General features: G+C 38.9%; 1 protein-coding gene and 1 non-coding gene across 2 annotated transcripts in view; one reads left to right on the top strand and one right to left on the bottom strand.

Annotated features, from left to right (window-relative positions):
- The window catches only part of CFAP58 (cilia and flagella associated protein 58), a 139355-nt gene extending 116371 nt beyond the window's left edge, over positions 1-22984 (top strand). Inside the window, exons 16-18 of the mRNA XM_060170954.1 lie at positions 12707-12826; positions 16604-16737; positions 22315-22984. Of these exons, the coding sequence (XP_060026937.1) occupies positions 12707-12826; positions 16604-16737; positions 22315-22426 (366 nt within the window). The 3' untranslated portion in view covers positions 22427-22984. The remainder of the gene's footprint in view (positions 1-12706; positions 12827-16603; positions 16738-22314) is intronic.
- On the bottom strand, positions 9968-10070 carry LOC132532883 (U6 spliceosomal RNA). The gene has a single exon (XR_009544806.1). It is a non-coding gene; the product is annotated as a U6 spliceosomal RNA (small nuclear RNA).
- Positions 22985-23350: the final 366 nt, after the last annotated feature.

The following is a 23350-nucleotide window of genomic DNA, read 5'->3' as shown; positions in this document are numbered from 1 at the left end:
AGACAGTGTAAAGGTCAACCCTGTTGACATGTAATTCTATAATATAAAATTTTTTTAAAAACCAGGCATTTTCTTGGGAGAGACAACACAAATGCTGGATAAACTTGAAAAAAATACCCAGCTATATTTTACAAGCAGAGAAAATGAGATATATGACCATATTGAAATAGTGGTTTTACTACTTCTAGAATAGCAAAAATTAGGAAGTCTCTTTGTTACTTATTTCGGTGTTACAAATTGCTACCAATTATCATGATAAAACAAAATACCCCATCGTAATTCCATTAGATCATGGCCTGGGCACGATGTGGTTGACTATCTGCTTGGAAATATATGATAGGGAAAAAATATAAAGATGGGCAGGGAAGTGAATGTTGTCATAATATAGAAATATTCACTAATGATCTTGTTACTAGTATGACTACTGTTCACTAAGATTACCCTCTCAGCATCACTGGAAAATAATTTTACATTATTTACAGTATTATCTTATGTAAATTAATCTTACATCAATATTTTCTTATATAAACTATCTTACTGTGTATTATAGTATATTATGAATCTATCTTAAAGATGCAACAATTCTACTCCTATGTCTATATCCTGAGAATACGTAGAACTTGCTCTTTTAATTAGAGAACTTGCATACAAATTTTCACCATATCGTTGTTCATAAAGTCAAACCTTTAGAAATAACTCAAATTCTTGCTGACAAGTAAATTATGGAATTTTCACCCTCAAGAATGTCAAATAAGCCATATGAACAGAAATGCATGCTGACAATAATAAATCTTAGAACCATTATTTTGAATTAAACAAATATATCAAGGGCCAGAGAGTGGCCCATTACCATACAGTACCCCTGGGTTCTGGACAGGGATAAATAGCATAATGGCTATGCAAACAAATTCTCATGCCTGAGGCTCTGAGGTCCCAGGTTCAGTCCCCCATACCACCATAAGCCAGAGCTGAGAAATGCTCTGGTAATAAACAAACAAACAAGCCAGAAGAACCTGGGTTTAAGCCACCATTTCCACCTGTACGGGGAAGCTTAACAAGTGGAGGAGCAGTGCTGCTGGTGTCTATCCTTCTGTCTTCCACCTCACATACCTTCTATAAAAGAAAAAAAGGGAAAATAAAGGGTTTTCAGGAGAGGTAGAGTTGTTATGTAGGCACCAAGCCCCAGGGATAATCCTGATGGATGAGAAAAAGTATGGAAGTCACAGAAAACTGTGCCTATGTATATATTTTTATGAAGTTCAAAGAAAAGCAAAGTTACAGAGATATAACTATATAAAAGATCAAGAGACTGTAATAACAAGATTTAGAGTGTACTTCCCCTGCCTGATGGTGGTGGTTTTGTGGTCACAGGTGTAGAATGGAGAAAGCAGTACAGACAACTTCCAATAAATGATAATCATCTACTTCGTAAGTTGGGTGACTTATTCATCAGTAGCATTCATCTCATTATTACATTTTATAGTTACATATGCTACATATATTCATTTATGTGATTGTTACCTAGTAAAAGAGTAAAAGCTGTACCATAGAAATCAAATATATGGAGGAAGTTAAAGTGTATTATAATACTATGTATACCAACCCTAACCATTTAAATTTATTATGTATTTGCTTTTCTATATATTGTATGCTTACACATTATTATAATTAAAATGTAAATGTAAAATATGAGGCACAATATGCTCATTTTTGTGAGCTTTAATAATTTTCAGGAAAAAACATTCAAGAATGTTTTCCTTATTGCTTATTATAAAACTGATCATTTTTAGTGGATTGACTTTAAAAGAAATTATGTAATAATATTGTACCTCTTGTAGTGACACCCTTCTCTAACTCATGGATATAATTTTTTTATTACAGAGCCATCCTCTATTAATATTTTTCCCCATTTTATTGATGGATTGATGGTTTGCACCATAGTAGTTGGCACACAGGCATTTCCCCATGATAGGTGTCTGAAGACACTCTCTTCCCCAATGATACTCTTTCATCATCATGCCCCAGGACCCTCGTGCGTCCTCTATCCCACCCCATCCCTAACTCTCCTTTAGAGTTCTTTGCTTTGGTGTAATGTGCCAAACTCAGTATAAGTTTCACTTTATGTTTCTCCCTTACTATCCTTGCTGCTTAATTTCCACCTATGAGCAAGATCAATGAATATAAATTTTATTGCTGCTTTGTCCATTCCCGCCAAGGTCCATTTGAAACATTTCTTTTTCTACTGCTCAACAAATGGCATCATCTCTATTTTGAAATCTGCCTACACAGTGCACACTTTTCTCAGAACCTCTTTGGGGACCTGGCATTATTCTCTCTTCTTTCATGATTTAGTTGTTTATTTTTCCTCAACTGAATAGTAACTCCCTTGAAGGTTTGGACATTATTTATCTTTATGTAAAGCTAGCACAATCATAGGCATAGTGAAAGTACTAGATGGCAAATGGGTTTACTTGAAATTTTCTAAACATGAAGAAACGACAACTCTATTATTATTGAATATGTGCAAATGATTACATACTTCAAGTCACTAGTACTGCAGAGGTGAAGTGAGCAAATTATGGTAGTCATAAAGTTCAGGTTAATCTATATAGTTATTATGTATGTACAGGATTTTGCAAATATTTATTTTTATTTGGAGCTAAAGTCTCTTTGTGGGAAGATCCCTCAATAAAGTTTGTATTGCTTATATCAGAAAACATCAGAAACATTTACCCCTCTTGTTACAAAACTTGTGAAGGTTAGTGGATGCAAATTTCTCATATACCTCATGAAACACTTAATCATCTACATCCAAAGCCAAGAACGACTGTGTAACCAAGCAGTTCCCTGCTCATAAGGAACTCAACTGTGTGATTCGACATCTCCCATGCTCTCTGGGGGGCTTTTCCACTTCATGACATCATAAACAAGTTAGAAACAGAGTTCAGTTGAGCTGACATTTTTGTTATAAAACTAACAAACAAGAAATCCCCAAGGTATCAGCCATTTTTTCTTTCCTAAAGCTGGATAGAAATGTAATGTGTTTACAGAGTTTCTAATTTATTTTCCTACTAATGGCAAAAGACATTTCTAGACAAATTAGTCAGTGGTTTGGAGTTGCCTTTGGGGTCCTGGTGCATTTATGATGGAAAAGGACCTAATTTGGGGATGAAAGTGTTTTGCAGACACCTGTTGAAGGGAAATGAGAGCTTGTACCTATGTGTCAACAACTGTACTGTGAATCACTAAACCCCCCAATAGTGAAATAAAGGAAAAAGATTAAAAAAAAATAAATTCAGAACTGAAAAAACATTTTGAGCTTGATGTTGGACTTTTGTTCAAAATTATAGATGAGGGTGGGAGGATGGTAAGAGGACTGAAACCAAGTAAAGACAGAAAAATGTGTTGCATTTTCTAATCATAGAAAAGAATTTTGTGTGCTATTAGAATATGTGTGTTTGAGTTGGTAGTTTAAAAAGTCAGGGTAGTATTTGGATGAGAATAGTAGTTTAAGAATTATAGCTACATTTTCATACTTTTATGTATCAATATATTCATGCACATACAAGTAGGATTCTCAGAATCTTAATTTGAATTCATTTGCAACTTTTATGAGTTAAAAAAGAATTTGAAACTATTATAAACATTTAGTTAGGAAATCAAGGCTGTACATTAAGTGATATCCTGAACTGTGTAAAATCTAGACAACATCTTAAGCTCTAAGTAGTGAAACTTACAAAATCTGTTTACTAGTGTGAATTATTCAAATTGTATTAATTTGAAGGAGTTAGTTTAATTCAATGGTGTAACTCAAGTAAAAACTCTGTTTTTATACACACATATGCATGCATTTATGCATATACTTATAATCTATATTGATATGCACTACCAAAATGTGACTAGCATTGATTGGTGAGTATATAATTGTAAGCAACAAAATTATTGCGTCTTTAGGATGAGCAGTGTACACCATTAGGTACTCAGCTTATATTGAGAGATCCATTGTGGTTCTGACTATAAAGAACAAAGAATGGACTCAACTGGAGAGAAATGAATTCATAAAAATTAAATGCTGAAGTAACACAAATGGTAACTCTTGACATTTGACGAGATCGGGCATGTTCAGGGTGGTATGGCTATAGGCGCAACTGCTGACATATTGAAAAAGAGATTTTCTATATATTTTTTTGTGAAGTAGGCTCTCTCAGAAGTAGTGGTTGTGGGTTTTTTTTTTTTTTTAAGAATTGACATTGTTTTGAACTCATCGGATGAGCTAGAGTGAAGACAAGATGGTGTCTCTTTCTTTTGAGTATATTACCAGGATCCAAACTTTTGAGTGGAGAACTTTAACCCTGGTGTGTATAGATAAACAGGTGTCTTTGTATTGGGGAAAACTGCCTGTTTCACATGAGTTAGCTAGTTCATGAAATGAAACAATTATTTCTAACACTCACCCAAGCAAACTGATGAATCCAGGGTGAACATAACCAGTGCAGTGGCATTAGTCAAACACAGATTCAGATTAAGAAGGAATAAATTAGTTCCTCTTAGTTATTGCCCAAGTAGGTGAGCTGAGGAAGAAGAGATGTTAATGTGCACACTGAATGCGAACTACCTTCTGTTTTCAGCAGAAGATGCAAAGCAAAAGGCAGGGAATATAAACTGACAGAGAATGTAATATTGTAATGTGTTGGGGAAAGGAGTTCTGTGAGCAACTCAATTTCTTCCTCAGAACTATGCCCAGAATAGCACTGACTCTTATTTGCATAGAGTGCTCAGAACATAGACTTTTAATTTATTGTCAGGTAAAATACAAATACTTGAAGTCTGAATGATTCCATATCTGGAGTTTCCATTATGGAGTTGCAAGCTGTCACTGGGTAATGACAGCATTATAGGAAGCTAATACTGTAATTAATTTCTCACCACTATAATCAGCCAATGTTGGCACTGAACCATGCTGTTACCTAGCATGTCAGTAGCTCTTGCAGCAGAACAGTCCACAACTGTGTCTGACAATTTGTCCCTCCAAGAGAATAGGAGTGTCTAGGAAAAGGACACGGTATAGTTAATACTCACAAACTGTCTCAGTCAAAGGGAAAGCTAGGTTCTTGGTGTTGATACTCTGGCTGTTTTCTCTAGTATAGCTGTGTGCAAAATAATTTAAAGAGCGAGGCATGATACAAACAATATTGATGTGCCTTATAAACAAACTCTGAATAAAGAAATGCCAACATAAAGATGCAATCTTTTCTTGGTAGGAAAATAATAAACTATTTATGATTTTCTTATGATGTCTCATTGACATATGGTGCCTCTAACCCAATGACAAATTGATTGACTTGGTTTTAAAAGGAAATGAACGTGTCTTAATGAAGAAGGACAGGATATGTATCACAAGGCAGCTGGTTCTGCCACTGCTGGCTTATGGAGACAATATACATCGGACAGCTAATGAGTCTGTTGCATAAGATAGATTCTCTTTATAATAGAAAAGCACGCTTTGTCTCTGAATGGGGTTATTATACACACCATTGCACAATGTTTGAAGAGCTTGGTTGGCCCTTGTAGAGGGTTAGGAGAGAAATAAATTGAAAAACAATCGTACTTAAAACCTTCAATCCATCAAACACTCCATATTTATCTAAATTACTCACACGTTCTCTCAAAATACAAATCTGCATGATACACATGACTTGAGCGTTAATGTTGATCAGCTTTCACTTTGGCTTTATCATTTAGATCTTCTCTTGTACACACAGACCAAATTCATGCACATTGAAGCCTGGCAGTGCATTGCAAACTCAAAGTCCTATTCCCTTACCCTCTGCTCTTAAGACTTCCGCTGTTTTAGTGCCTGAAGTTTCATTTGGTATTCTTTCCACTCACCACTCACATGCATGCATCACTTGTCCTGGGTTATTTAACTCAGAACTTTTTGGCTTTGAGTACTCCAACAGTCTTAATGGCAATTCAGTCAGTTTCTTTTTCCTTCACACATTGTGGGACCTCACTGTTCAGTTGCTCAGTTATCCTTCATAATAAATCTATCTGAGTTCATTTTAGAGCCTTGAAAGAAAATCCTAGAAATGATAGAAGACAGGATGAACCACAACATATTCACTCTGCATTGTGCAGATTGTGGGTCCTAGCAACATGGGTAGGTCTCATTCAGCTGGGACAAGTGAACAGAAGAGTGCCTGAGTGGGAGGTCTCACTTCTAACACCTTTTAACCCAGCTTTCAATGATACTTCTCCTCTGACTTCATTCTTCTTTAGGATTAGGTAGCTTAGTTTGATCCAACCTTTTTTTTTTTTTTTTTTTCAGTGCTGTGCCATGACTTCATGTTATGCTTCAATGGAGTCATTGCATGGGAAAAATGCTTTTCAGGTATTCTATGGTTAGATTTTTTTATTTGCATTTTATTACCACCAGAGTTATTGCGGGGTTCAGTGGGTACTTGCACTACGAATCCACAGTAGCTACTCCCCCCCCCCCATTTTTAGACAGAAATTGATAGGGGGAGGAGGAGATAGAGAGGAAGAGACCTGATCCACGACTTGTGAAGCTTTTTTTCTGCAGGTGGGGACCAGGGACTTGAACATGGGTCCTTGTACGCTATAATATAAGTGCTTAACTAGGTGTGCCACCACCTGGCCCCTTCTCTTACTTTTATTTGATAGAGCAGACAGAACTAAGAAGGGAGAGAGGAAGACAACTATAGCACTGCATCACTACCGGATCCTTGTACACGGCAGTGTGTGTGCTCAACTGGGTGTTCCACCGCCTAGCCCTATGGCCAAAGCTTGACTTGTCCGGGGCTTGAGACACTATCTGTTCTTAGTGCCAATGGGATTCTCACCTACAAGTGAGGTACCAGTATTTCCTTCTTTCAGCCCTTCTTTTCTTTGTCTCTTTTCTCCCTCCATACCGGGAACAGTTGAAAAGAATTACATCTGTGAAACATTGGAAAGTTCTTATAATAAGGTAGCTCTTTTAGCTTAAGATGTTTTTGTGTCCTGAATCAGATTGCTTCATCTTCAGCACTGTAGGGTTCTTTTCAAATCTGCCACACTCAGATATAGAGCCAGTTGCAAAAAGAAATGGACAAAACAGTTTCATAAGCTGCTTCTCATGTTTATTACTCTCTAAAAACTGAAACTTGAAGCCTTGTCAGACATGTTATTTTTCCAATAGAGCAGGTTTTAAGTAGCTATAGAAATAAACTCACCTCATAATATCTTTCTCATCTCTTGCTATATCCATTTGCTGGAAAAGTTATATTGTAGAGTGTGATGAAAAGGTGTTGCACCACAAAGGAAAATCAACACTTCCTAATTCTATTTCCTCAAGCTTTCTCCTTTGGTGAAGGCTTTTGGATTTCATTGTCACTAGTGGAATTATTTCTTAGAGGGGGGATTATTATTGCAAGAGGTGTTTCTCCAGAAACTTATTTTATCCAAGTAATTTTTAAGTTGCATACATTCTTTCAAAAGTCAAAGCATATTAGACTTTCCAACATTCAGACAGGACAAATTTAAAAAGTGGCAACAACAATGACCAGTTAATGAACTTTCTTTTATTAATTTTTATTTATAAAATAAAAATATCGACAAGACCATTGGATAAGAGAGGTGCAATTCCACACAATTCCCACCACCAGAACTCCATATCCAGTCTCCTTCCTTGATACCTTTTCTATTCTTTATCCCTCTGGGAGTATGGACCCAGGGTCATTATGGGGTTCAGAAGGTGGGAAATCTACCTTCTGTAATTGTTTCCCCACTGGACATGAGCATTGACAGTTGATCCATACTCCCAGCCTGTCTCTCTTTTTCCCTAATGGGGCAGGGGCTGGGGAGGCAGGGCTCCAGGATACATTGGTGAAGTCCTCTGTCCAGGGAATTTCAGTTGGCATCATGGTAGTATCTGGAACCTGGTGGCTGAAAAAGAGTTAAGATATAAAGCAGAAAAAATTGTTGACTAATCATGAACCTAAAGGCAAGAATATTGCAGATGAAGATCGGGGTCTCCATTTTGGAAAAAGCTAGTAGGTCTATTTTAGGAATATTTCAAGTGGTCCATGACATTACTAGCTACTGCCTGAGCCTGACATCTAATATGTAAGTGGAACCAAGTTATTGTCTGAATAGATAGTGTCATAGTTGGAAAAAGGGCTAGAAAGCTGGATCAGGGAAGAGAGTAGCTCCAAAAATATGGGGAAAGTATATAAATACTGTTAACTGTAAACCCCATTGATTTGATCTGACTTATATCACTTAATGTAATTTCTTCTAGCTCCATCCAAGATGGGTCAGAGAACATGGGTTCATTATTCTTAATAGTTGCATAGTATTCCATTGTGTATATATTCTGCAGCTTTCTTAGCCATTCATCTGTTGTTGGGCACCTGCTTTGCTTCCAGGTTTTAGCTATTACATATTGTGCTGCTATGAACATAGGTATACACATATCTTTTTGACTGGCTGTAACGGAGTTCTTAGGATATATCCCTAGGAGAGAAATTAATGGGTCATATGGAGGGTCCATTTCTAACTTGTGAGGGTTCTCCAGACTGCTCTCCACAGAGGTTGGACCAATTTACATTCCCACCAGCAGTGTAGGAGGGTTCCTTTGTCCCTACAACCTCTCCAGCATTTGTTGCTACTGTCATTTGTTGTATTACATTCTCACAGAGTGAGGTTGTATCTCATTGTTGTCTTTATTTGCATTTCTCTATCAGTGACCTGGAGTAATTCTTCATATGTTTGTTGGCCTTTAGGATATCTTCTGTAGTGAATAATCTGTTCTCTGCCCATTTTCGGATAGGGTCATTTTTGTTGTTGTTGTTGCTGCTAAGTTGGTGAACTCTTTATATATTTTGGTTATTAGCCTCTTGTCTGATATATGGTATGTGTAGATCTTCCCATTCTGTGAGGGGGTCTGTGTTTGTGTGATGGTTCCTTTGGCTGTGCAGAAGCTTCTCAATTTGATGTAGTCCTATTGGTTTGTTTCTGCTTTAGTCTTCCTTGCAATTCGGTTTGTATCATCAAAGATGCCCTTGAGGTTTAGGTGGGAAAGTGTTCCACCAATATTTTCCTCTAAGTATTTTATAGTTTCTGGTCTAACATCCAGGTCCTTGATTCATTTGGAGTTGATTTTTGTTTCTGGTGAGATAAGGTGGTTCAATTTCATTCTTCTGTATGTTTCAACCCAGTTTTTATTGATGTAATGAATGACATTAATTGACTTATGTATATTGAACCAGCCTTGCATTCCTGGAATAAATCCTACTTAGTCGTGATAAACAATCTTTTTAATATACTGTTGTATCTGGTTGGCTAGGATCTTGTTTAATATTTTAGCATCTATGTTCATCAGAGATATTGGTCTGTAGTTTTCCTTTGTCTGTGACTGGTCCATTTAGGTTCTATAGTTCTTCCTGGTTCAGTTTTGGAAGGGTATATATTTCTAGGAATTCTTCCAGATTCTCTGGCTTGGTGACACATAATTGTACGTAGAAGCTTCACATAATTTTTTGGATTTCTGTGGTGTCTGTTGTGACATCTTCTTTCTCATTTAAAACTATATTTATTTGAGTCTTCTCCTTTTATTTTTATTTTATATTTTTATATTTATTTATTTATTGTTGCCCTTGTTGTTTTATTGTTATAGTTATTATTGTTGTTATTGATGTCATTGTTGGATAGGACAGAGAGGAATGGAGAGAGGAGGGTAAGACAGAGAGGGGGAGAGAAAGATAGACACCTGTAGACCTGCTTCACCGGCTGTGAAGCAACTCCCCTGCAGGTGGGGAGCCGGGGGCTCGAACTTTCCCTTTATTTTAGTGAGTCTGGCTAAGGGTTTGTCAGTTTTGTTTAATATTTCAAAGAACCAACATTTGGCTTCATTGAAATATTGTTTTTTGCAGTTCAATTTTTTTATTTTAATAAAACCAATATGCACAAAATTATGGAACACTTTACAAATGTGCGTGTCATCCTTCCGCAAGGGCCATGCTAATCTTCTCTGTATCGTTCCAATTTTAGTATATGTGCTGCCGGAGCAAGCGTTCATTGATTTTTTGTATGATTCCCTTATTTTTTTTAATATTTATTTATTTATTCTTTTTTGTTGCCCTTGTTTTTTATTATTGTAGTTATTGATGTCGTCGTTATTGGATAGGACAGAGAGAAATGGAGAGAGGAGGGGGAGACAGAGAGGGGGAGAGAAAGATAGACACCTGCAGACCTGCTTCACTGCCTGTGAAGCAACGCCCCTGCAGGTGGGGAGCCGGGGGCTCGAACCGGGATCCTTATGCTGGTCCTTGTGCTTTGTGCTACCTGCGCTTAACCCGCTGAGCTATATCCCGACTCTTGGTTCCCTTATTTTCAATGTTGTTTATTGATTTTAGTGATTTCAGTCCTTCTGGTTGCTTACTTTTTAATTTTTAATGACTATGTTCTCTAGTAAAAACGTTATTTGATGATAATACTTTCTTTTTTTATTTCTGCCTCCAGGGTTACCATTGTAGCTCATTGCCTGCACTATGAATACACTGCTCCTGGAGGCCATTTTCTCCATTTTGTTGCTCTTGTTGTTATTGTTATTGTTACAATTGCTGTTGTTGTTGGATAGGACAGAGAGTTGATAGGAGAGGAAAACAGAGATTAGGAGAGAAAGATGGACACCTGCAGACCTGTCACACCGCCTGTGAAGTTACTCCCCTGCAGTTGGGGAGGATGGGACTTGAACCAGGATCCTGACTCCAGTCCTTTCACTGCGTGCCACGTGCACAGTGGGTTAAGAACACTTAGCAATTGGAAGAAATTGCTTTCTATTTGACTGGATAGTTCATTTAATGAAGGAACTTTTACTTGTATTTCCTTTTATTATGATTGCCTTAAGGATATAAATACAGGGGCTGGCTGGTGGTGGTACACCTGGCTGAGTGTACATGCTATAATGTGCAAGGATCCTGGTTTGAGCCCCCAGTCCCTACCAGCAGAGGGAAAGCTTTGCGAGTGATGAAGCAGTGCTACAGGTATCTCTCGGTCTCTCTTGATTTCTGGCTGTATCTACCTAATAAATAAAGATAGTTAAAAAAAACTTTTTTAAAAGGATATACATATTGAAACAACTGAGTAGACACACTAGATTTTGTTGATGTTTGTTCAAGTCATTGCAGGTTAGGGAAATATGCATCTAGCACTGATATGTCTTCAAAATAAATCTTGGCTTGTATGTAATGTCTTTCATTCAGGGATCTGAAAACATATTACAAGCAATTAAACTCAAAGGTACACATGGGAATTCTATATTATTTATAGGTTAATTAACTTATGGAATTATGACTTAATTTGGTTTGCTAGGAAGTCTTCATTTTAGTTCTATAAATTTGCATATTTTAGTTTCCCTAGATTTTTCTTTTTTACTTTGCCCCTGAAAGCACTTTCATATTACTTCTCTTCCTATGGTCTATTTCTTAAAAATGTGTTTTCTTTACTTCCTCCTCCTGCTTTGTTCACACTTTTGTTCCTTAGATGTTACTGTACCCCTTTCCAATTAAGGTTAGTGATGCCATCTTCATAGTTTACCCTAAGGTCATTTAGAGTTCCTTTTCTGTCCCCCATTTGAGTCCCTCTTCACCCCCATTTGATATCCCTGATCATACAACCCATTTCCCCTTCTATAAATACTTGTGCTTTCTTAGTTTGGTGGACATTTACTCCTCCTCACTTTCTTATTCTAGTTTTCCCTCCCTTACTCATTCCTTATATGACATTCTCCCAAAGATCTGTCACCCTCTGACCTTTTCTGGCTGGTGAATTCATTCTCATGTTTCTAGCCATGGGTCACCTTTAGCTCCAACTTGCTCCTCAGGTCTCAGCTTGGGGGCTACATTTCCACCTCCTCCTTGTAGATATTACACAGGGGCTCAGACACACCATATCAAATTCAAAACCCAAGTGTGTCAGAGAGACTGTAGTAGTAGTTTCCTGTTCCCCACTTCTACCACCTTCTCTTCTGACCTCCCTGCCTCAGCACTTGATTTCCATCTTAGTTGCCTTATGCCCAGTTCTCATTATTTTCTGTTGGTCCTGGTGCCCCAAGTAGTTTTTTTATTCTGTTTTCTGTTAGAGCTCTTCCTCTAAGGACACAACCAGGTATGGCTCATGCTTGTTTCCCAGTTAGCTTGGGGGCGTGGTCCCAGCTGCCCAGCTGTAAACCTAGCCTTTTGTCCTTGCTCTCCCTTTCCCTCTCCCCTGTCCTATCACTGTACTTCCCCCCCCCCAATAACCCCCCCCCCCCCTGCAATGGTCAATTCAGACAAAGGTTTTTTGGTCAAACCTCCCCCAGCTCCAGTAACTGGGCTTAATCATTCCCTTCCTTAATTGGCCATATACACTCCCTCACCCACCCCTCACAACACAGTCCTTGGTAACATATGACCCTCATTTTAAGGGGGGAGGGGCTTTCTCTTCCTCCTTTGTCTTATTATTTGTATAGAAACGCTGGGCAAATCCTGAGCTCTTGACTGGGGTTAGCTTGACACACAGTGGTGCACTCTAGGTACATATAATCAGTGAGGAACTGTGAAGCCACTTAGTATGGCCCCCAAATCCTCCTGACCATGCTGTTAGAGGCCCTCTTTATTGTCTTGATGGGGCTGTTTGTCTTCACCTGTGTTTACACTTCCCGCAGGAGAAGGAGAAACTGTATGTGGAACTAAAGCACATCCTGGCCCGGCAGCCTGGCCCCGAGGCTGCAGAGCAGCTGCAGATCTACCGACACACACTGCGGGAGAAGACCAAGCAGCTGAAAGTAAGTGGCCACCTCTGTCCTCCCCTGGTCTGAGGACCACCGTGCTCTGGCACACACACTGGACAAGCCTACTGCCGGCTGAACGGTCTCCCAAATGCCATCCTCCTTAGAGGTCAGCTGTTTAGGAGAGCCAAAGAAGCGAGGAAAGAGTTGAAGGCCAAGTGGTAGCAATGCAATGGAAATTTTCGTGAGGCAGGGTTTGTACAGATGAACTCAAGGAGACTTATAGGACTTGAATGGTGGGGAAGAGCAGGAGATTTTTTTTTCTTTTTTGACATTTAATTTATTGAGGGAGAGATACAGAGAGGAAGACACAAAGAAAAAACTGCTCAGAACGACTGCTTATCTCTGGGTTATGTTAGTGCTGGGGATTGAAACAGGGATGTTGGAGTCTCAGGTTTGAAAGTCTTTTTTTTAAATATTTTTATTTATTTTGGAGACAGAAATTGAGAGGGAGTGGGGAGACAGCTGAGAGAGGGAGAGAGACACCTTTAGTACTGTTTCACAACTTGTGAAGCTTCCCCTCTTCAGGTGGGGGCTGGGGCTTGAACCCAAGTCATTATACATTGTAACATATGCAGTCTACTGGGTGTGCCACCTTTCAGTCTCTGAAAGTCTTTTGCAAAGCCATTATGCTGTCTCCCCAGCCTAGGAGCAGGGAAATGTTCTATTGCTGCAGCCCATGGAAGCTATCCACTGTACCAAGGCAGGGTTTTGGTTTCCTATTCCAGCTGAAATAAAGATACACAAAATTCAGGCTATGTCTCTCCAAAACCATCTATCAAATAAGGAACCAGCAAAGGGAAATAAAATCATGCAGGAATTACTCTGCCTGCAAACATTTCCTTCTAGGGACAAAGGATCTGCAGTTGGGGAGATTAAATGCTATATTCCTACATGATGCTTATTAATGTTTTCTTTAAAGCTATATACCCTGTATATTTTTTTAACTTCACTTCCTAAATGAGCATTTCGATAGTCTTAGTGTGACAGGGAAGTCTTACATATTCACATGCACAGAGTTTGCTGAATATGCCAGTTGAATTCTAGCACTTACCTGAGCACTAATGATGGCAGTTATTACCTCTCTGCTGGGGTAGAATAAATAGATACCATGCTACTACTAAATACTAACCCTTTCACAAATATCATGCTGTACATTCATGTCCTGCTACAGGAAAAGGCAGAGGATGGACCTGGAATAGCTCACTCAGTAGAGACCACACTTGACCATGTATGAGGACACCGCACAGGAGTATAACACAAAGGGAGACTTCATGACTAGTGGAGCAGTGTTGTGGTGTCCCTTCTTTTCTCCCTTCTTTTCTCTCTCTCTGTAAAGAAAAAAAAAAAAGAGTTCACTGGGTATGGTGGAATCATACAGGTACAGAGCCCTGAAATAATCTTGGTGACAAAAAAAGAAATACAGATGAAACAGAAGTCTAACTTGAACATTAACTTTCAGCTTGTCACTCTGTATTCACACCCCATGTGTATCCCAAGATACAGTTTGAGCTTTGAATGGACACAATCTTCTGATTTATTTTCCATCCCTCTTCGTTTGTTTTTAAACTATTTGTTTTGCCTCTAAGGATGTTGCTGGGGCTCGGTGCCTGTACTATGAACTCACTGCTCCTGGAGGCCATTTTTCCCCTTTTGTTGCCTTTGTTGTTTATCATTGTTATTTTGTTATTATTATTGTTGTTGTTATTGCTGTCTTTTGTTGCAGAGAGAAATTGAGAGAGGAGGGGAAGACAGAGAGGGGGAGAGAAAGATAGACACCTACAGAACTCTTCACCATTTGTAAAGCGACCCTGCTGCAGGTGGGGAGTTGGGGGCTCAAACCGGGATCTCGAACTGGGATCCTTACTCTGGTCTTTGCACTTTGTGCCATGTGCACTTAACCTGCTATGCTACCACCCTCCACCCCCCACATTGTTTGTTTGTTTGTTTGTTTCCAGTGTTATCACTGGGGCTCGGTGCCTTCACTACTAGTCCACAGTCCTTTTTTTTTTTTTTTTAATGTTTTTAAAGGGAGAAATTCAGAAGGGAGGGAAAGATAGATAGATAGATAGATAGATAGATAGATAGATAGATAGATAGATAGATATGGAGATATGGAAAGATAAATACCTGCAGACCTGCTTCACTGCTTGTGAAGCCCCCTAGAGATGGAGAGCTGAGGGCTTAATCCTTGCACAGGTCCTTGTACTTCCTACTATGTACACTTAACCAGGTGCACTACTACCTGGCCCCAAAGCTTCTTTGATTCTTAGGGGTGGGTCTAATGAGAAAAGTATGTGTTTGAATTATACTACTGTGAGATAAAATCACCCTCAGTATTAAATTGCATTAAATGGTTTGTAGGAGACTTTGTTACCTTAACCTTTTATCTCAGGAAATCTAGATCTTGGTTTTGAATGAAATGTGACTCTGTGGAAGAGGTTCAGACATGGGTGGGTGGTAGACTAACGCTTTGTCTTCATTGTCTGGAACTCATTTTTAGGAAATTCCACATTTATTGTTTGGAAGCAGGGTCTTTATTTCTAAGAGTCTGTTAACATGAGAATCAGTTTTCTTAGCTCAGGATAGTGAAGTCAGAATCATTTTCACAGAAGTTAGAGGAAAAATGTAAAAAATTGGGCAGACACTTAAAAGACAAGGAGGGAACAGGCGATGGCACACATGTTTGATGGCACTGGGTTCAAGTCCCCAGTCCCTACCTGCAAGGGGAGGAAACTTCCTAAGTGGTGAAGCAGGCCTGCAGGTGTCTGTCTTCATTTCTTTCTTTGTCTCCCTTTTCCCTCTCAATTTCCCTCTGTCCTAACAAGTCAAAATAAAATATTAAAATTAAAATTAAAAAAAGACCACTGGTAGTGGGTGGTGGATTTTTTGTACTGGTACCAAGCTCCAGCAATTATCCAAGTGGCGAAAACAAACACCAAGGAAACATGTCCCTTTTGCACATGATTTAGATATCAAACAAAAAGAAACCAGACTGAGTTTACTGTCTACCCCTTAGAACAACAGCCTTCCTTCTCTCCCCTTGGCTTTTGTGGAATGCCTTATCCATTCTCTTCAGAAGACTAGTGTCTCATTCTCTTTCCTCCTCCACTCCTGTCCTGTCCCCTCTCCCCCACAACAGCAACCTTATGCACTGGACTCAGTAATGAAAGAAGCAGATGATCAGGCTTCACACTTACACCCTCAGATGCATCTGATTCTCCTCTGCACAAGCCACAGCTCCCTGCTGTTAGAGGCAAGTGTCCCAGTGCTGAGATAAATGCAGGACCTGTGAAGGGGCCCAAAGCACACAACAAAAAGGTGATAGACATTAAGCTGAACAGCAGCCTAGGAAAACACATAAACTGAATGCTTACTTGGTGGTGGTGGCAGGAAGATTTTAGAATATATATATGCTATTATCCTCAAATGAGTCACATTCTTTAGTGATGCCTGTTTAAAAGGCCTTAAAAGCATTTTTTTTTTTACACTGACTAGGAGCTTTGCTGTCTCTGCTAACCATTTTCCTTGAAACAATTATATCATTTATGAGTAATCCTGGTTGAATGTTGCCTGATAGTTGTCTTTTCATTTATATTTGTCACTGAATTAGAAGCCTTCAACCCTGAAATAAAATTTTCCCCTTGGACAGGTGAAAGTATGGCTTTGTACTGAGGTAACTGGCAAAAGGCAAAAGATTAAAAGAGATTTTTTTCATAAAAGGATGCTGTCTCTGCATGTATATTCTGTTAATGCTGCTTTATTTGCTGTTAGGTTTTGTCTTCAGAACTGAATATGTATGAATCACAGACCCAAGAATATAAGTATGAAATTGAAAAACTTACCAATGAACTGTTGAATTTAAAGAAGAAATACCTCACTCAGAAACGCAAAGAACATCTTCAGAGGTAAAAAAAAAAAATTTAATCAAATGTCCTTCTAATTTCACTGAGCGTAGCATTTGCTGATAAGGAAATACTAGGTGGATAGCCACAGCCTCAGATTCCAGGGGGGGGTGGGGAGTAAATCACAGGCTGAACTAGAGTACTTTCTGGGTTCATAGCAGAGAAAGATGGGGTGGGGATATCTCATCCCATACAGAGTCCCCTTCTTAGGGCCCTAATAAGGATTTGTTTACACCTGCTCACTAATAAGCATAATGCGAAGCCCAGGGAACATAGCGTAATTTCCCCCTCCCCCCTCCACTGTTATCATAGTTTGGAGACAATTCTGCCATAAACCATGTTTGCTAATGAGGTTCCTAGTCAGTCTCAGGCTGAAGCATATTCACATTTAAAACAGGTGATTTTACTAATAGATCTGAGCTTGATGTAACTTCTTTTCTCATGATGCATGCAACCCTACCGCTGTAGTTTGAGCAGTTCCCAAATAATTTCTAACTATCTCTGCACTGTCTCTGTCTTGTATCTGTTGTGAGGTGTCAAGGTTAGCCCTTATTCTTCTAGGAGATGATGATGTAGATATTTGGTTGACATTTGTGGTTTCAGGATGTCTGCACATTGAAGGGTGATTGGTTTCTTGGATTTTATTTTCTTCATTTGCTTAGTTCCATGGTGAGAGAGAGAAGCCCAAAATGAACTGGAAATCTGAGTCTTGATTTAACCTAACGGAAAATATTTTAGTTAACTCCAACTCACATTGTTGAAAAGTCACATTTGGTAATTCACCCACATGGACATTTCAGGGAAAGATGGTTTGAATGAATCTCCACTATGAATTATTAGTGGCAAACAGCTATTTAAAAATCACTGGATGCAAATCCTTTTGCCAGTAAAAACCTATCCTTCTTGTAAATAAGGAACCCCCCCCTTTAGACGCCATTTCCTCGGTTTAATAAAATAAAATTTATGTCTTACTTAGATGAGTGCGTCTGAATGTGTTGGTTTAGCAACTGTCTGATTTTGAGTGACTGGTGAGACTGATTAAGCATGCAGGTCCTCAGGCTTCATGTCCAGATTCTTGCATTCAGTCAGACCTGGACGGGACTCAAAAATTTCCCTTCAGGTGATTTTCATACACATCGAGGTTTGAGAACTGTTGACATTCGTGATGTCAATCCAAGAAACACTGGAACCGCAGAACTACAGGGTTGTTTTTTGTTGTTGTTGTTGTTTTAAGGATACCAAGGTTTTAGGATACTGAAGTTGTGCTTCAAAAATGTCGACATGGTTTCCATGGCAGGCAGGTTTCTTTCTAGCTAGGTAGCCTTCAAGTGTTTTGTTTACCAGTAAAACATATGTGAACTCGTAGACCTACTAATATGTGCATATAGCTTTTAAATAAAAAATTCATCTTAGATAACTCTTTACCTTCAAATATTTTACTTTATTGATTGTATACAAGTGCTATTGTTACTTTGTCTGAGTAACTATTAGCAAGGCTAGAATTGGATTTTAAAGATAAAAGCATAAATAGAATCTCTCCACTCAGGGCACTGAGTGGAGGCACACCTAGCTGAGTTTGCATTATCATGCATAGGGTCCTGGGTTCAAGCCCCTGGTCCCCACCTGTAAAGGGAGCCTTCACGAGTGGTGAAGCAGTTCAGCAGGTGCCTCTCTTCTTTCCCTGTCTCCCCCTTCTATTTCAGTTTTTCTGTCTCAGTCTGATAAATGAATAAAGTGTTGCTTCAAAATTTATTTTATTATTACTATCATTATATATTTTTACCAGAGCAAAAATACATATAATATAAAATATTATATATTTATGCTCAGCTCTGGCTTATGTTGGTGCAGGGGATTGAACCTGGGACTTTGAAGCTCAGTCATGAGAGTCTGCTTGCATAACTATTATGCTATCTACCCCCACCCTGAATAAAGTATTTAAAAAATATTTATTTATTTATTCCCTTTTGTTGCCGTTATTGTTTTGTTGTTGTAGTTATTGTTGTTGTTACTGATGTCGTCGTTGGATAGGACAGAGAGAAATGGAGAGAGGAGGGGAACACAGAGAGGGGGAGAGAAAGACACCTGCAGACCTGCTTCACCACCTGTGAAGTGACTTCTCTGTAGGTGGGGAGCTGAGGGCTTGAACTGGGATCCTCATGCTGGTCCCTGCACTTTGTACCACGTGTGCTTAACCTGCTGCACATCTGCCAACTCCCTGCATAAAGTATTTTTTAAGAAAGTCTCTAATATTTTCTTCCTACTAGTCTTTCTTTCCCAATGCATTATCTTGCCCTTTTCCTGAAGGTCTTTCATCCCATTTTGGAGACCAGTGGTCTAGTTTACACACTTACAAACATATATCTTGGCTAATGAGTTATCTTTCTAGAGCAGGTTAAAATTCTCTGTCTTGCCTTAGGGGCCATGTGGTGGCACAGGGGGAAAGTCTGCAAGTGGTGAAGCAATGCTGTAGGTATCTCTATGTCTCTCTCCCTCTCTATCTCCCCCATCCCTCTTTATTTCTGGCTGTCTCTATCAAATAAAAAAAAATAATAATATTTTTAAAAATTCCTTGCCTTGGCCTTGGGGTTTGTTCTACTCTGCTATGTATAATCTTACTGACTTTCTCCTCAGCCCTGTTTTCTAGGCTAATACAAGTGTCTTAGCTAACAGAGGGGTCACCCTTCCCAGTGGTCCATCTACTAAAACTGTGCTTCTCCAGCCTTATACAGCTTACAGTTAAAGTTTAAGTGAGTTATAATGAAATCAAACTAAAGCATTCATTGCTCAGTTGCACTCATCACATTCCAGGTGCTTAATGTAACTAGTGGACTCTGCATTGGGCAGCTCAGATATAGAGCTTTCCCATGATAGTGCAGAGTTCCAGTGCACTACACACTAGAATCTTTGCTTTTACAGGTGCACTTCTTGTCTTTAAGTGCTCTTTATTCATAGCTGCTCTGACCTGATTAGGGTTTCACTGGTGGTCCAATTTAGTGTGGGTTCATAAATTGAAGGTAGACTGTGAAGTAAGACCATAGAGAAAGTGGGGGGAAATGAAGGTGCTGAAGGAAAATACGCAGAGGCAAAAACAAAAGTGCTGAGATGGCTTAGACTGGAAAGAAGAAGGCTGAAGGGAATGATTATAATGGTCTATAAATACATCAAACCAATAACATAAAGGAGACATTATTCCCATTAGTCAGCTTAGACCAAGCCAGAAGCATTAAGCCTAAGTTCCCTCAGAGAAGAAAACTTGGGTCATTTAAGGCAAGAGAGGCCAGAGGGAGGAGGAGTGCAGCCTGAGTCTAACAACAGTCAGGAGGTGGAGGGGTTGCCAGAACCCTTGAAGGAATCCTCTTTGGTGGCTCCACTCCTGGCTAAAGCTTTTGTCCTATTTCTGAAGGATGCTTTCCTGCCCTTCCCTTTCCTTTCCTTTCCTTCCTTTCCCTTCCCTTCCCTTCCCTTCCCTTCCCTTCCCTTCCCTTCCCTTCCCTTCCCTTCCCTTCCCTTCCCTTCCCTTCCCTTCCCTTCCCCTTCCCCTTCCCCTTCCCCCTTCCCTTCCCTTCCCTTCCCCTTCCCCTTCCCCTTCCCCTTCCCCTTCCCTTCCCTTCCTTTTTCTTTCCTTTTTCTTTCTTTCTTTTTCTTTTTTTTTTTTCAAAACATAATAAGGAATTCAGTTCTGCTAAGAGACAGCTGGATTGATTAGCCAGTCCTCTATAGGTACTTTCCAAATGGAATAATTTAGAATAAAAACCTCTGAGAAATTCTCCCCACATATGATCTTGATAAAATAGCAATTCGTGTCAGTTCATCCTATCTTCTTTTTTCCCCCTTGGATACTCCTATTATCACATTCTGATCTTGACCATCACCCCACCCGCCTGACCCCAACCCCCTAACCTGAGACACTGGGGCTGATCCAGAGACTACAGTTTCCCCCCCCCAGAGACAGAATTTATTCCTCTAAAACTGGCTCATTCCTACTTGTTAACACTGGGTGGTTTTAATCTTGACAGTTTGCTAAAGTTTTGCTTTTGAAAAGGGATTCCAGTGGGAAGGTGGTGCACCAGGTTAAGGGCACATAGATGAAATATAAGGATCCATGCAAGGATCCTGGTTCAAGCCCTTGGCTCCCCACCTGCAAGGGGGTCTCTTCACAAGCGGTGAGGCAGGTCTGCAGGTGTCTGTATTTTTCTCTCCCTATCTTCCCTTCCCCTCTCAATTTCTCTCTGTCCTATCAAAAAAAAAATCAACAAAATTAAAATGGCCACAGGAGCAGTGGATTCATAGTGAGCCCCATCCATAACCCTGGAAGCAAAAGAAATGGATTACATTCAAGTCCCCCCTCCCCCCACAGCCTCCAACACACACACAGACACAGACACACACACACACACACACACACACACACACACACACACACACACACACACACACACACACCTTTTCACTCACTTTTAGCAGGGTAGCTTCACTAACCATGGGGCAGTACTGCAGATATCTCTCCTCTCTATTATTCACCCTATATCAAAAAGGAGGAAAAAGACTGCTGGAATAGGGAGAGTTGTACAGTGCCCCTATGATAACCCTAGTGGCAAAATAAATAAATAAGAAGAAGAGAGAGAGAAAGAAAGAAAGAAAGAAGGAAGGAAAGAAAGAAAGAAAAGGGATTCCTAAGATTTTCCATTACCCTATTGCACAATATATAACTTATGTAAATTGGAGTTACTTCAACAGGAAACTTGAGTATGTGTGTATTAAAAAGAGATTTTCATTGCCACTATGTTGTACAATTTAGGGTAGAACATCCTTGGTTTATTGCCAAAAGTACTATCTTATTTATCTTTCTCAGTTTTCTTATATCTTAAATTATTTCTAATAATAACTGCTGCTTGTATAAAGTGATAAGAAAGTTGCATTTAACAAATGTCCAACTTTGATGAAGATGCCTTGTTTGCAATAAATATTTATAAGTTTCCATTAGAACTTTTAGAATGTGAAAGTTGATAAATGATGAATTAGTCATTATAGTTGTGCCAGGAAAAAGATCCTTCTGATTGATCTTTGGAACTCGACAAGTATTTTATGAAACAGATATCTGACTATAATCAGAAGCCTCATTCATACTGTTTGGATTATAATGAGGTCTTCTGTCCCTGTTTAGATCAACATTAGGAGGACGCATTAATTGTATCTTTCCTCAATTCTGTGTGTTATCAGCGAACATCCAATTAGATTTAAGCAGCATTTGTCTAAAATTGGAAACTTTAGTCAAAGCAGTTTTCAGTGATTAGTTCACCCTCGTAACTTAGAGAACATCAAACTAGGAAGAGGAAAAGATATTAAGGAAACCCCAGTCCCCACCTACCAGGGTAAAGCTTTGCAAGTGATGAAGCAGGGCTGCAGGTATCTCTCTGTCTCTCTCCCTCTCTATCTTCCTCACCCCTCTCAATTCTGGCCATCTCTACCCAATAAATAAATAAAGATAATAAAAATAATTATACATATATGTATATATACATCTCTCTATATAAATAGACATATTAAGGAAAGTAATTTTCATCAACTCTTTTGCAGAAACAAGGACAGAATAACCATGGATAATACTTTCTCAATGGCCAAACCATCTGGCCCTCGTTTTACTGGGGGTGGATTTCCCCTCAACAGATCATCCAATGTGCAGTCCTAACTGAAGCTGCTCCTTGGGTCCACAGTTGAACAACTCACAAAATTTATACACTGGAACATTTTGGAGGACTCTTTCAAATCCCTTGGATCACAGATATTTTGGGAATCAGTGCTAAGACTGCAGGGTGGAAAAAATTCAGAAATATTATAGTTGTGTACATATATAAGAATGATGATGTTCTACTTGGCCCACATGGATATTAACAGACTATAATTATATCTATTCAATTAGGCTGACCCACTGCATGAAGCAGATCTTTTGTTGCTTCCACACTAATTGATTTAATATGTGCCACATCTAGACATTCCATATGGATGAAATTTTGGATCTCAATTTTATCTATTATAGACATTGGTGCACTTGAAGTTTTATATTTAAGAAATTTTTAAGTGCAGTCAATTCTTGTTAATAAGAACCTACTTTAATTATTTCTCATTGACATGTCATTGCATAAAATGAAAGAGGACAAACTCAAGTATTTAAATTTTTTTTCAGAAAGATTTCTGTGTGGGATTTCTTTTTAGGCCTGAGGTATGAAATCTATTACAAAGAGGCATGCTAATAAATATCATAAAAAAAATAAAAGGAGAAGCTTTGTAGAGATTTTGATCTTTGCTTTGGTAGAGAATGTAATTAAAATTTAAAACTACTTTGAGAAGTATTTAACACAAATATTTGATTCAGAGGCACCAAGACTATAAAACAAGGGGTTTGAAGGTTGTATCAACTGATGTTCTAGCCTTTCTATATGTCACTTTGGATAAAGGTGTTATATAGGGCAAGGATTTTGGTTGCAGACCAGCATTTGAACTACTGAATCAATTGTATTTTCTTTTGGTTAAAACCACAACTAAGTAGGCACCAATTCATAGTTTCCTGGTCAAGAGTATTTGTTCAACAATAATGTGTGAAGACATTCTGACC

This window comes from Erinaceus europaeus, chromosome 14 (assembly GCF_950295315.1).
Source record: "Erinaceus europaeus chromosome 14, mEriEur2.1, whole genome shotgun sequence".
NCBI lineage: Eukaryota > Metazoa > Chordata > Mammalia > Eulipotyphla > Erinaceidae > Erinaceus > Erinaceus europaeus.
Note: the sequence above shows the minus strand (reverse complement) of the source record. Positions and strands in the feature narration are given on the sequence as shown.